This window comes from Meriones unguiculatus, chromosome 21, assembly GCF_030254825.1.
Source record: "Meriones unguiculatus strain TT.TT164.6M chromosome 21, Bangor_MerUng_6.1, whole genome shotgun sequence".
In the NCBI taxonomy this organism is placed as follows: Eukaryota; Metazoa; Chordata; class Mammalia; order Rodentia; family Muridae; genus Meriones; species Meriones unguiculatus.
Window position 1 is genome coordinate 11,561,148 of NC_083368.1, and position 12,509 is coordinate 11,573,656.

Here is a 12,509-nt window from a genome sequence, read left to right on the forward strand (position 1 = left end):
GGCAGGCACCTACTGAGCCACTGATGGCTCATAATTTGATTTTTTTTTCCAACCCATGTTTAAATTGTTATGAAAGAACAAAACAAAAATCAAAAGAACACTAACTGTAGTTATTGTTAGGAATTTCAACAAGTGGAATAGTCTTAAGATTTTATCTCTCTACTTCATATCCCTCAGCGCTGCAAAGTGACTCAAACTCCTTTTTAAAATATATGTATAAGTAACATATGTCTCTGAGGCCTTATTTTCCTGTTGCAGTCATCTGAGCAAATACGATGTACCAGGGAGTAATTATCATTACTACAGATTACCATTTCGCGATCTCATACATGCTCTATCACGCAAGGCTCAGCCTTGCATTTGTATTCATGGCTCCCAGTCATTCACTTATTTAACAAATATGAACTCAGCACCTACTGTATGACCCATGTCTGGACCCGAGAGTGGTTCATCCTTCTGAGAGATTACCACGCTACAAAAGGCAACTCTGGAGGATGAGCAATGTCTTCATCTTACACGTGAAGGATGGAGGAGGGCTCATGGAGACATGGCTGACACCATGCTCTTTCCAGAAAACAGCTGCTTTTCTCCACTAGTCCTGCTTGGTTTAACTTGTCTTACTTCATGAAATGCAACCGTTGTGAAAACAGACTGAAAGATCCTAAAAGGCTAAAGGTCTCTCTTGAAAGTCACTGTTCTCAAATCTTCTGCTAATACAAAAAGCAAATGTTATTATTCCAGCTGTTCGGGTTTGCACATTGGCTTAAAGCAAAAGACTAAGGCCTAGAAACCCACATTTGTGAGAGTAGAAAAACAGAAGGCTCACAGGCCTGTACAAGACACACAGAAGCCTGAGGGTTTGTTTCTTCTGCTCTACCTGCTTATCACCAGGAGGCTGTCCCACAGTAGTAGCCCAAGGAGTTCCTGCCCCTTGTCTTCAGCTCACACCTTTGCTCTCCTTGGCTCTGCCTCCATGGGCCTGCTGCAGTTAATTACCAGGTGCCTTCTGACCAGACAGTAGAAAGGCTTCTGAGGCTTGTTTACCTTCCTTCTTCTCTGCCATTTCTTCCTTCTGACACAGGCAGATCACTCACAGCAGCAGAGGAAATATTCAGCTTAAGGGACAGTGCTCTAAGAGACTAAGAGCATCTCAAAACCTGCCCTTGGTCACAGTTCCACAAGGAACTGTGGAACTGTAGGAACTGTAGCACTCTGTGTCCTACACTAGCACTGTACAGCCACCCACCCAGTTACCTGGCCTTATCTCCCCAGGTGATGCAGTCTACCTGCAGTCTGAAGGCCTCTGCACACTGGGGCGTTTACACAGGGAAGCTCAAACACATGATGACACAAGAGCGCCTGCCAGTCAAGTCGAACCCCCACCTACTCGTACCATCCCTGTCTCCCTTATCTCTCAACACCAGAGGTGCAGACAGCCATCCTTCTGACTATGCAGGCTGTGATCTTTCAGGCCTCCACACCTTTGTCCATACTGCTGTAGCTGTTAACAATATCCCTTTCCCCCCTCTCTACCCAGAGAAATTAAGCTCATTTCTTAAGACCCCACTAAAACGTTTTTTTTCCCTCAGTAAAAGCAGCACTCATCTTTCAAGCAGCTGTGGTAGCCCTCCTCTCTGCTTCCACATTTTGCATGCAATTTTATTATTACATTTAAAAAACTAATTGTAATTCAGACTTTGCAAGGTGATTCTCTAAGTATTTCTTTTCCCCTTCCCCCAAACCTCAAAATTCACCCATCTTTGCCTAGTGTAAAGCAAAGCTTCAATAAAATGTCTGTTGATAGTGTTGTAAACCACAAACCACATTGAGAAATGACACAATTATTCTATATCAGTTTATTTTAGATATTGTGCTTCAAAAAGTTTATCATAAATAACCTTTCACATCATAAAATAACTTAGTACGATTTATAATAAAACTTCTGAGAATTTAACATCTCATCAAAATACATTAAACTGTGGCTTGAAAATACGATTCATCCTTTTCACCTTCCGTTTTTACTTGAGGGCATAAAGACCAAAAACAAATATCCAAACTTGCTACACATTTAGTTTCAACACAGCAATATTTGGTTTAATTTAACTCGACCATCCTAAATTAGTAGTTTTCTTTCTTGCACAGTTCTTTGTAATTTTTGTCCCTTTTGACTTAGATTTCTTCTTCAACGCAGCTTCCTTCTTTATTTTCACCTCTCTCCACCTGCAAAGTCATCTCCTAGCCCCGCGTAGTTGAACTCAGCCCCTTGACATCAGTTTCTGTAATCCTTGCATCAGCGGAGGGAGTGACTGCTTGAGTAACTACAAAGGTATTTCAAAACTTCAGTGCAATTTGTTTCAGTTATTCCTATGCGGATGCCATCACCGTTCAGGGAGGTTAATCACTGGAACCCACTGATCCATGTAGCGACTTTCCCGGCAAAAGCAAATAAGTTGACTTAAGGCAGGGTCCTTCCATTGTGATGAATGTGGGTTCTGAGAAGAGAGTTAGAAAAATTACTTCCCCATCAACTGACTGGCGTAAGCTACTAGCTGTACTACGTTTTAAAGGGCATTTGGCCAAGCCTAACCTCCTGTAATGCACACTGGGCCACAGTTTTGCATAATTGTCTAGAGCATTCTGCAGGAAGCTATCATTCATGAGACCACCGTACCAAGCATGTAACGTGGAGGAGTCCTAAGTAAAATATTTCTGGAAAACATTCTCAGGCTGTGTGCACGACGCTAGAGCCGCAGGGAAGGCAGCTGAACGGCGAGCTCTTATCTTCCCTGACATGAATAGCACTTTTCACTGGCAGCACAAGTAATCAGGCTGCCACTTCCCAACACCAGTCAAAAGACAGAAAGTACGAAAACAAAACAAAACCCGAAGAACATGACAGCACACAATCCATCCAGCAGACATTCTTAAGGGGTGAGGAGAGCGGAGAGGGCCCGTCTAAACAAACTCTGAGCAGCAAAGAAAAGAATTCCACTCCGTACACTTCAGAGTATCTCCGGGGAATTAACAGGGTCTCTCTCTCCTACACCATTTCTATCTTTAGCTTTGACATCAAATGAAGAATGAAGCTGACTTCGTATTGAAGGGTGAGCCGGGAATTTATTTGGCTGTATCTAATCGGTTCTCCTCAAAGAATTAGTCACGCGAGGTAGTGCAGAGGTAGACAGGGGTAGCGGCGGCCTGCTGACTCACAGGGCTCCCTTCCGCCGCTGGGGGCCACCCACGAGCTTGGACAGGCTCGGCACCACCGGCACCCCCGCGAGACCGGCGTCCAGCCCGGCCGCGGTCCAGCCCGGCGGGTCCCTTACCGTCACCAGCACACAGTGCAGGTCCGGGGTCTGCGCGGCGCCCCCGCCCTCCGCCGGGCCCGCGTCCTTCTCCAGCAGCAGCAGCTCCGCCAGGCGCCCCGGGTTGCTGACCCGCAGGATGTTGATGTCGTTCTCGCAGCAGAACGCCTGGATGAGGGTGAAGTGGATCTGCAGGGCCACGTCCCGGTCGTCGTCCTCGTCCGCGGCCAGCAGGCACAGGACCACGTTGTCGGGGTCTCTGCGGGCGGCGGGGGCGGCGGTGAGTGCTCACGCTCCGGGGAGCGCGGGGCAGGGCGGGCGGGAGGCAGGGGCGACCCGGGGCCACTTACACGTTGAGCAGCTTGGCGGCCTCGTACACGCCGACGGTGATGGTGCGCTGGCTGCGGGCCTTGCTGAGCACTTCCTCCAGGGCATCGCCCACCGTGTCCATCCTGCGGACGGGCAGGGCGAGAGATGGTCAAGCCGGGTCCCGGGCGGGGCAGCGACCACCGGGCCCGCAGGCCCACGTACTCACCTTTCGGTCTTCTGCTCTGCGGCCGAGAATTCCTCCAAAGTCATATTGCAAGTGCGAGACCCTCCCGCGGCGGGCGCGCGGGCTGCTCCTGGCCCCCCGGTGCGCGGCGCCGGCTCTGCGCTCGCTCCCGACTCCGCTCCCGCCGGCCTCTCGCCCGGTCCCGCTCAGTAAGCGCCGATCAGCCGCCTCCGGGCCTCTGAGGACAAAGGGCCGGATTCCGGAGTTAAGGGGCTAAGCCCTCAGCCAACCACATCCAGCCTCATTTGCATGCCGCGCGGCCATTGGCTTATGCTAATTAGCAGACTTCGACACTCACGTTCTACTAGCTCCAGCGGGCGGGGCCGAGTGGAGCGGAAGGGGGCGGAGCCACGCGCGGGCTAGCCAACAGGACTTGGGTGGTGCAGACACCCGGTTGGTGGGGTCCTGAGCCAGCTCTAGGTGCTTGGTGGAGCCATCTGGTGCGGAGGGCTCTGCCGAGGTTCAAGTGTCCTCAGCTCGGGCTGAAACGGCCTGCCAGTTGTTCTTCTGGTTGTGGACACCACTGTACTAGGGGGCTGCTTTTAAAATGTATTTCCAGGACTCAGGCACGCCAGTCTAGCCGTTAAGAGTAAGCAGATTACAGTTGAAGTGGCCAAATGTGCCAGGCAAAGCTTGCTTCAGAAGTGTTAATTATAAGCAAGCTTCAGGCAAAGCTACCCTCCCTTGGTGCCCCGGTGGCTGGTTTGATCTGATTTGGTTAGTTGTGAGAATTTGAAGCTCCAAAGGGGAAAACCCAGCGCATTGGTGTGTAGTGCTAGCCCAGTAACAAATCGAAATCTTTTCCACAAAACACTGGTAAAATCTCTGCCCGCTCCGTGTAAGGTGGGGAGCCGGTGATCACATGTCTAGCCAAGCCAAATTCACCGTTCTTAATATCTCCTAAAGAAGGCTCCTTCTGACCAGCTAAGAACGGAGAGACAAATTATGGTACTCAGGGGAGCCACAGGCTAAATTCAAAGTGCTCGTGATGTTCCCTGAGCTTCCCTTTACAGGCAAAAGAGTATGACACTGTCTGTGATCTCACTCTCAATTACTGATGCTGATTCATGAAGCTGTAACTGTAGGACATTTTAGCCATGTGCTAAAATTTCACCTTCGAGATAATGGCAACTTGTAGGTGGAAGGCAAACCTTCGTAACTGCAATCAGGAGTTACAAATTAAAATCAGATTTTAATCCTGACTTTTACTGAAGAGTTCAGAAGTCCTTCTGTTTTATGAGCTTATTCGGTAAATACAAAAGCATTACCTGTACCTACTGAAGTCACCAAGAATGGTGAAATTGCCTCCCAAATGCTTGCATTCCTAACATTGCTTATACCGAGGGTCACTGGGCAGCTTACAGTTACAGAAGCAAATTTTACAGAGGTGTATGTAAGTTTTGCATCCTTATTCTTTTTTTTTTTTTTCTTGTGGACAAAATGTTTTTTCCCAATTCTCTTAATCTTAATTTAATGGAAAAGCGATAGGTTGGTTTTCTAGTTCACCTATTAGAGATAGAAGTTTGTATTAAGTCCCCAAGGGATTTGTCACCAAGAGGCAGTGCTTGAGGAAAGGAACGGGTGTCTGTGGATGACTCACTTGTGAACCTCATGCCTGTGCCTTAAATCTTTACATAGGATGTGCTTGCTAAGAACTCCGCAGCATGGAGCCTGGGAATTAGCTCGGTGGGAAGGCCTTAGGGCCGTTCCTTAGGGCGCTGCAGGCCCAGAGTTTGCTCCCCAGCCCTGCAGAACAGCTACAGGGACAAAGCCTCAACTCTCAAGTTTAGACTTCAGTTGCCATGGTTAACAGTGATCGTTACCTGAACGGGAATCTACAGTCGTCACTGAAACAAGCCTCGGGCATGTCTGTAAAGGATCATCTAGATTAGGTTAGCTGAGGCGGGAAGAGCTACAGGAAATGTAACAAAGAGGTGAGCACTATAAAGCATATTCAGCTTTGCAAAACCAAAATTACACAAAATGATGAGTCATCTTTTGGAAACAGGTAAACTGTGTTCCCTAGAACTCTGGGGTTCTGCCCATTAGGCATTTCTTAGAAGTTCTCTGGAAGGAACTGTCATTGCAAGCTGACAAAGAATCAGAGGATCATGTGACAGCAGAGACTATGACTTCTTCAGCTTGCTATCCTCAACACCTAGGACAAAGTCCTCTCCATTCAACAGTACAGTGGATGTCACCAGTTGAAAAGAATCTGAGAATTAGCCAACACCTCACGATCCTACAGTCCCGTACAGAAATCTCAGATAACCCACTTTTAACATCACTTCAAAAATACAAGCACTGAACAATTCCTTTGCCTGCAAAGACCTAATTGATATACCCATGGCGTTAGGGTTCTCTAGAATAGTGGAACCTATAGAATGAATAAATATATGTTCACACGCACACACACACACACACACACACACACACACACAAATAAAGGGAATTTATTAGAATGACTTACAGGCAGGCTGTGGTCCAACTAATCCACCAATGGCTGCCTATAAACGGAAAATCCAAGAATCCAGTCCATGAGGCTGGATGTCTCAGCTGGTCTTCTTTATGTGCTGGAAGAAGGGCTCTAATGCCAGTGAAGGAATGGACTTGCTAGCAAGGCTAGAGCAAGCAGGCAAAGAGCAAGAGCTTCCTTCCATGCCTCTAGACAGGCTTCCAACACAAGGTGTGGCCCAAAGGTGTTAAAGGTGTGTCTTCCTGCCCCAAGACCTACATTAAAGGTGTGTCTTGGCACCCCAAGATCCAGATAAAGGAGTGTGTCTTCCTGCCTCAGGATCTGGATGCGAAGTAAATCTTCCTATCTCAAGTTAAGAAAAAAAAATCCCCTCACTAGAGTGGCCTCCATTTTTTAATTTTAGATTTCCATATGTAGTCAAGTTGACAACCAAGAAGAGCCATCACACCTATGCTTCAACTGGATTTGGGGACCAAAATGGTATTCACTGTCATCAGCTACCTGTGTTGAATGTCCCATAACGTCCTCATCTGAATGGAAGCTGTGAGACAGTAGAGCCATGAACTATTTATGCCAGTTCAGATGAGACTTAGTACAACAGTGCCCCACTAAAGCCAGCTAAATGAAGTTAAAAATGTGTCTGACTAGTATGACTAGCAACATAAAGTGTTATTCCTTCAAAAACTATACACCATGCTCTGCTTTGCCTTATTAAAAAAAAAAAAAAGGCATTTTATCCACGTCTTGAAGGAGTCCTCTGGTGTGCAGCAATATTCCCGTCGTGCTTTCTGACTCAGGCACGCTTGGTCATGCTCCCTCATTGCTGAGTCTGCCTTGAATGTTTCATCCGTGATTGCCTTCCGTGGCTGTTATGGGTGGAAGTGGGAACTGCACTCATCTTCTCTGCTTCATTGCAGTTGTGTGTTAGGGACTTGGGTGATGGTGATAGATGTTTATATTCAGTATACTAACACCAATATGCGAAGGTGCTGTATTGATTAGGGTTTCTTTTGCTGTGGGAAGGAAAGGTTTATTTGGCTTTTATATACTGAATCACAGTCCGTCCGGGAAGCCAGGGCAGGGACCCAAACCAGGAAGGACCCTGGAGGCAGGAGGCCACGGAGAAGTGCTGCCCATGGCTTGCTCAGCTTGCTCTCATAGACCCCATGATGAGCCCGGGGGTGGCACTACTTATAATGGGCTGGACCCCCCTAAATAAGAAAATGCACTACAAGCTTGTCTATAACTCAGTCTCATGGAAGCAGCCTCTCAATTGAGGTTCCATCCTCTCACATGGTTCTAGCTTAAAAACTAGCCTACATAGTTGCTATTTTGTTTGTTTCTGACACAGTCTGAAGCTCTCAATCCTCCTGCCTCAGCCTCCTGAGTTCTGGAATTACAGGAATGCACCCTCCTAATGCTATTTTTGAACAACTCCAGGTAGTCCCAGGTATTGAAGTACAGAGGATTAGAATGACGTTTTAATTCTATTTATGAAAATTCTAAATGGCTGTATCCGGGAGTCATGGGGAAATCCGTACTAGCAAATTATTAAATTATTTTGCATATTCATATTCATTCTTATTATAGGATACATGAATTCCTATTACTGGTTCTATAATACAGGTTTATAATGTTTCCTTCTTTCAAACAGTAGCCAGTGCGACTGAAGAGAAAGAGCTTGTTATTTCAGTGTGATGCCTAGAACTGAAATAAGTTATAAAAAGACTTCAATTTTTTGTTGCTCTTGTTTGTCTGTATAGGATGGATAAGTTTAATTTATTTTTTTCAAAGCAAGCCTGTGAGTTTACCTCCATTTTTCTTAACATTATTTGGACCAAGATTTACTGTCACCTAAAAAGGTATCTTTTCCTCTGAACTTGTTGGGGCTTAGATATGAAAAGCTCTCATCCCTCCTACCGCCCACAAAAGCTCAGCCATTGAGGGCTTGGTGTGCATTTACTTGTACCTACTTAAGAAGGCAGCAGAGGCCTTAGGAGCTGGGGCCTAGCTGGAAGAAGCAGGTAAATGTGGATGTGCTCTGAAGGATGTACCTACTTCCTGGTCCCTTCCTCTCTCCTGCCTCCTTTCTCCAGGGGGTGAGCAGCCTCTACTTCATGTTCCCATGCCATGATGGCCTCACAACTGGCCACAGTTGACAGGGCCTTTGAAACTCTGAGCTACAACAAATCCTTCCCTCCTTGTTTATGTCAGGTATGTGTTTTGTTCTAAACAGCAATGAGAAGTGTGTCTAAAACAGAATGTAGCATGAAGGTTTAGTTCCTTGGACCAGCACAGTGATGGGGAAAAGTCCAGTATGGCCATAGTGATCTCTACCCACTGCTGAGTGTGAGCAAAACTCATGACTGGCTTAAACTGATAAAATGACAATAGGGCTTTACATTCCATTGCAAAGAGGAAAGGACTTTGTAGGTGTCCTTAAGGTCCCTAGGCAGTTGACTGAATAAAAGGGAAATTCTCCTGAATAGCCCTAACTCAGACAGATGAGGTCATGTGTTTGCGCATGTCCATGTAGATGTACATGTGTGTGCCTGCCTGTGCTGTGTTCAAGGGACAACCTCAGGAGCCAGACAACTTGCTTTTTGAAAATAGGTGTCTTCTTGGCCCAGAACTGACCTTGTAGGGGAGGCTGGGCTGGCCTGTAAGCCACAGGGACCTGTCTGTCTCTCCCTTCCCAGTGCTGAGGTTATCATGTGTACCCGCTGTACACAGAATGTTTATAGGAGTCCTAGATGTGTAAACTCAGGTCCCCATGCTCACGCCAGCAGCACTTAATCAGTGAGGCTATGTCCCCAACCCCAGCTGAGGTCTTTAGAAGACAGCTGGGTCATCTCGAAGGAGAGACTGAATGTCGTTTTCCACTGCTGGCTTGAAAGAAGGAAACTACAATAACAAGGAACTGAACTGTTCTAACAGCCTATAGAAGCTTGCTTCTTCCCACCAAGCTTCTCGATGGGAATGGAGCCTGACCAACACCGATTTAAGCATGCCGTGACTTACTCTCATCCCCTACTTCCCAACACCCCATCAACCCTCCTCTCCATGAATCTCTTACATTCGTGACTAGTTACTTCATTTGGTGCTATTAGCCAAGGCTTGCCTGTGTGACCAGGAATCTGGAGTGCCCTCAGCAGCGGGTACACACTAAGGACAGTAGCTGCCATCTCCCAGACGATCAATAGCAGCAGTTCAGAGGAAGAGGGTGGAGCACAGGCAGCCCTTCCCACTCCCTGTTCTTTGACTTATCGTTGACAGAACTGATCTTCTGTGGGTCCAGTGCAGGTGACTGAAGTTGCTGAGTTAATAATTGCAATAGCTGTATTGAGTCTAGAGAATGGTGTTTCACAGACTCGTCTCCTGGCTCTTCCTCACTTCCCACATTCTCTTCTGAGGCTTAGAGGAGATGGCGTACTTGTTTTGCTTAGGGCTGGACCCAAAGCCATTGCTTATTTTCTGCATCTTGGGCAGCCATGAGTGTCTGTACTCACCATTGTCCTTTGTGTGGAGAGGCTTCCCTCACTGAAGCTGGGAGCCACTCTTGTGTACAGGAACAAGCATAAATCGACAAGCAGTTCACTGCTTTGTCGATTTAGTGAAACATCAAGAATAAGCTCCCTGCCTACCTGGGCCTGTGAACTCTGCAGACCTGCGTTGTTAGCCAGGCTTACAGAGGCAGGTATGAGTCAACCCTCCCTCCTCCCCCGCCCCAGCTCCCTTGCTTCTTTCCCATGGAGCAGCTGTGCTCAGACTTCTGATAGTTAGAAGCTCTGAAAGAGGAAGTAGATGTTTAGCATAATAATTTTGGGTGGGGGGATGGAAAGATGGTGCTGTGGTTAAGAGAGTGTCCTGCTGTTGCAGAGCACCTAAGTTTGCTCTCAGCACCCATGTCCAAAGGATCCTAAGTGCCCGTAATTCCAGACCCACAGGGGTCTGAGGCCTCTGGCCCTCTGGGGCACCCACACTCCCATACTCACACCTGTCCCCAGCCCCCATAATTAAAAATAAAATAAAAAATGTTTTATATTTATTCATTTTACTTTGTGTTTATGTATGATGCCTGTGTGCTATGTGTGCACATGTGTCTGTGAGTGTGTATGTGTGGTGTGTGTATGATTTGAATGTGTGATGTTTGTGTGTGTGCTGTGTGTGTATGCTATATGTGTGTATGATGGGTGTGCATATGTGGTGTGTGTGTGTGTGTGTGTGTGTGTGAAAGAGAGAGAGATGTACACACAGGCACACGTGGGGATGGTAGAAGACAATGCCATGAGTTCTGCCCTTCCACCACAGTGGCTCTAGGGGTCAAACTAAGATTGTCATGATTGGTGGCACAGGCTCTTACCTGTTGAGCCATCTCGCCCTGGGTATTGTTTTAAGCCACCAAACATGGGGTAATTTGTTACCTCCCATGAGAAACTGATACAATATCCCCAGTTCCACCATTTGGGGATTTAAGAATGACTTACCCTATGGCAACTCTCTTCTGCTGTAAGGAAACGTAGTAGCTTGACACAGCAGCATGTGATGATAATGTCATACTCAGGAGGCAGAAACAGAGGGATCGCCAATGGGTCAATCTAGGCTATACTGTGTGTGTGTGGGGGGGAGTAATGGAGTCCTAGTGCTGTGGGCAGTTTGGACCAGCTTCCCCAGATGTTCAAATCTCATCAGCCAGTCAAGGTGTCCAAATAAGAGAACTAGAGTCCTTCAAGCCTCTCAGCAACAGTTTGTCTCAGAAGGCTTCCATCCCAGGAGTGTTTTGAGAGGCTCTGTTCAACAGGCTGGTTCCTAGTGAGGAAGGTGAGTGGGTAACCACCTGTTGTAGGCCTGTCCCTGCTTCTCACACAGGCCTCGAGCTTCCTCTCTAAAACAGAAGGACAGGACGATCCTCTTTGCACATCAGTGTTATTGCAGTTTTCTTCTTCCTCTTAAAAGCTCTGTCCTTGAACCTCTTTTTCTCTCTGTCCTCATAGCCTTGATGACCTCATCTGGTCTCATCACCCTAACAGTTATATTCCAGTGACTATCAAATGTACATGCAATCTGCTGAGCCCTGGAGCTTACTCACCTTTATCAGCAAGCATCTTGAACTTCAAATGCAAAAGCTGCCCGGTTTCTCTTTCTTCTAAATCTGTTGCTGCTGTAGTTGGAGGCATCCCCATTCCTCCCACTGACTCTTCTGTCTCAGTCCCCTTCCGTTCTATCAGTAGATACTGTTGGCTCTACTTCAGAATGTAGAGTCAGGTAACCCTTTCTTATTTTCAGTGCCGAGTCCCACTCAGAGGAACGCAGCCGCTACCATGTTCACCTCTAGAAGCCAAAGTGTAGCAGTCTTAACACCTCTGCGCCCTCCAATACTACTGATCTGTGAAGGCTGTGCTGTCTCTCTTAAAACGCATCACTGCTCATCCTCTGACATGCCCACCTTTCCTAAAAAGTTTGGCTACCTGATTGTTCTCTCCTGGCCGTCCGAGTCCTTAAGCTTAAGTTCAGGGTTAGAACAGTGGTTCCCAGCCTGCCTAATGCTGTGACCTGTTATTACAGTTCCTCATGCTGTGGTGACCCCCAACCAGAAAATTAATTTGTTGCTACTTCATAACTGGAATTTTGTTACTGCCATGGGTTACAATGTACATGTCTGATGTACAGGATATCTGAGAGGTGACCCCTGTGAAAGGGCCATTCAACCCCCAAAAGGGGTCACAACCCATGGGTTCAAAATTCTAACTGGGTTAGAATTTAGTTTTGGTCAGTGACCAGAATAGTGCCTTGTGTACAGCAGATCCTTAAGCATTTGTTTAGTCAGATCCTGTGCTGAGCCGGGCAGTGGTAGCCGACGCCTTTAATGCCAGCACTTAGGAGGCAGAGGCAGGCAGATCTCTGTGAGTTCGAGGCCAGCCTGGTAACAGCCAGAGCTAAAACAGAGAAATCCTGTCTCAGAAAACCAAAATTAATTAATTAGTTAATTAATTAATTAAATGGCATTGTGGTGAACAACTTAGAGACAGGGCTGTAAACCTTCTGGTGTCTTTGTATGCACCAGAATGGAAGTTATCTTGATGCAATACAGCTTTGCTTGCGGTCTTATTAAAGCACAGAAGATTGTGTTCCCTAATCTGCACATTATTCTGCATACTCTCTCCATGCCATTCTA

General features: G+C 47.0%; 1 protein-coding gene and 1 long non-coding RNA gene across 4 annotated transcripts in view; one reads left to right on the top strand and one right to left on the bottom strand.

Annotated features, from left to right (window-relative positions):
* Positions 1 to 1,841: 1,841 nt before the first annotated feature.
* On the bottom strand, positions 1,842 to 4,052 carry Gadd45a (growth arrest and DNA damage inducible alpha). 2 transcript variants are annotated; one of them, XM_021653308.2, is made up of 4 exons: positions 3,841 to 4,050; positions 3,656 to 3,757; positions 3,327 to 3,564; positions 1,842 to 2,492 (listed from the first exon to the last, which is right to left on the bottom strand). In XM_021653308.2, exons 1-4 carry the CDS (start codon positions 3,882 to 3,884, stop codon positions 2,379 to 2,381), a joined length of 498 nt encoding a protein of 165 aa, XP_021508983.1. In that variant the 5' UTR covers positions 3,885 to 4,050; the 3' UTR covers positions 1,842 to 2,378. The 2 variants fall into 2 exon arrangements, with proteins under 2 accessions (XP_021508983.1, XP_060229804.1); XM_060373821.1 differs by lacking the exon at positions 1,842 to 2,492 and having other exon boundaries at positions 3,098 to 3,564; positions 3,841 to 4,052.
* Positions 3,483 to 12,509, top strand: part of LOC132649682 (uncharacterized) — a 40,760-nt gene continuing 31,733 nt past the window's right edge. For both annotated transcript variants that reach the window (XR_009588166.1, XR_009588167.1), the window contains exon 1: positions 3,483 to 3,585. This is a non-coding gene — a long non-coding RNA (uncharacterized LOC132649682). The remainder of the gene's footprint in view (positions 3,586 to 12,509) is intronic.

Excerpts from the sequence above, each read along its gene's own strand:
- Gadd45a (XM_060373821.1), bottom strand. The coding sequence starts at position 3,884 with ATGACTTTGGAGGAATTCTCGGCCGCAGAGCAGAAGACCGAAAG. Across the intron at positions 3,758-3,840 it reads GCAGAGCAGAAGACCGAAAG|GATGGACACGGTGGGCGATG; the intron begins GTGAGTACGTGG and ends GCCCGTCCGCAG. Across the intron at positions 3,565-3,655 it reads GCCGCCAAGCTGCTCAACGT|AGACCCCGACAACGTGGTCC; the intron begins GTAAGTGGCCCC and ends CGCCGCCCGCAG.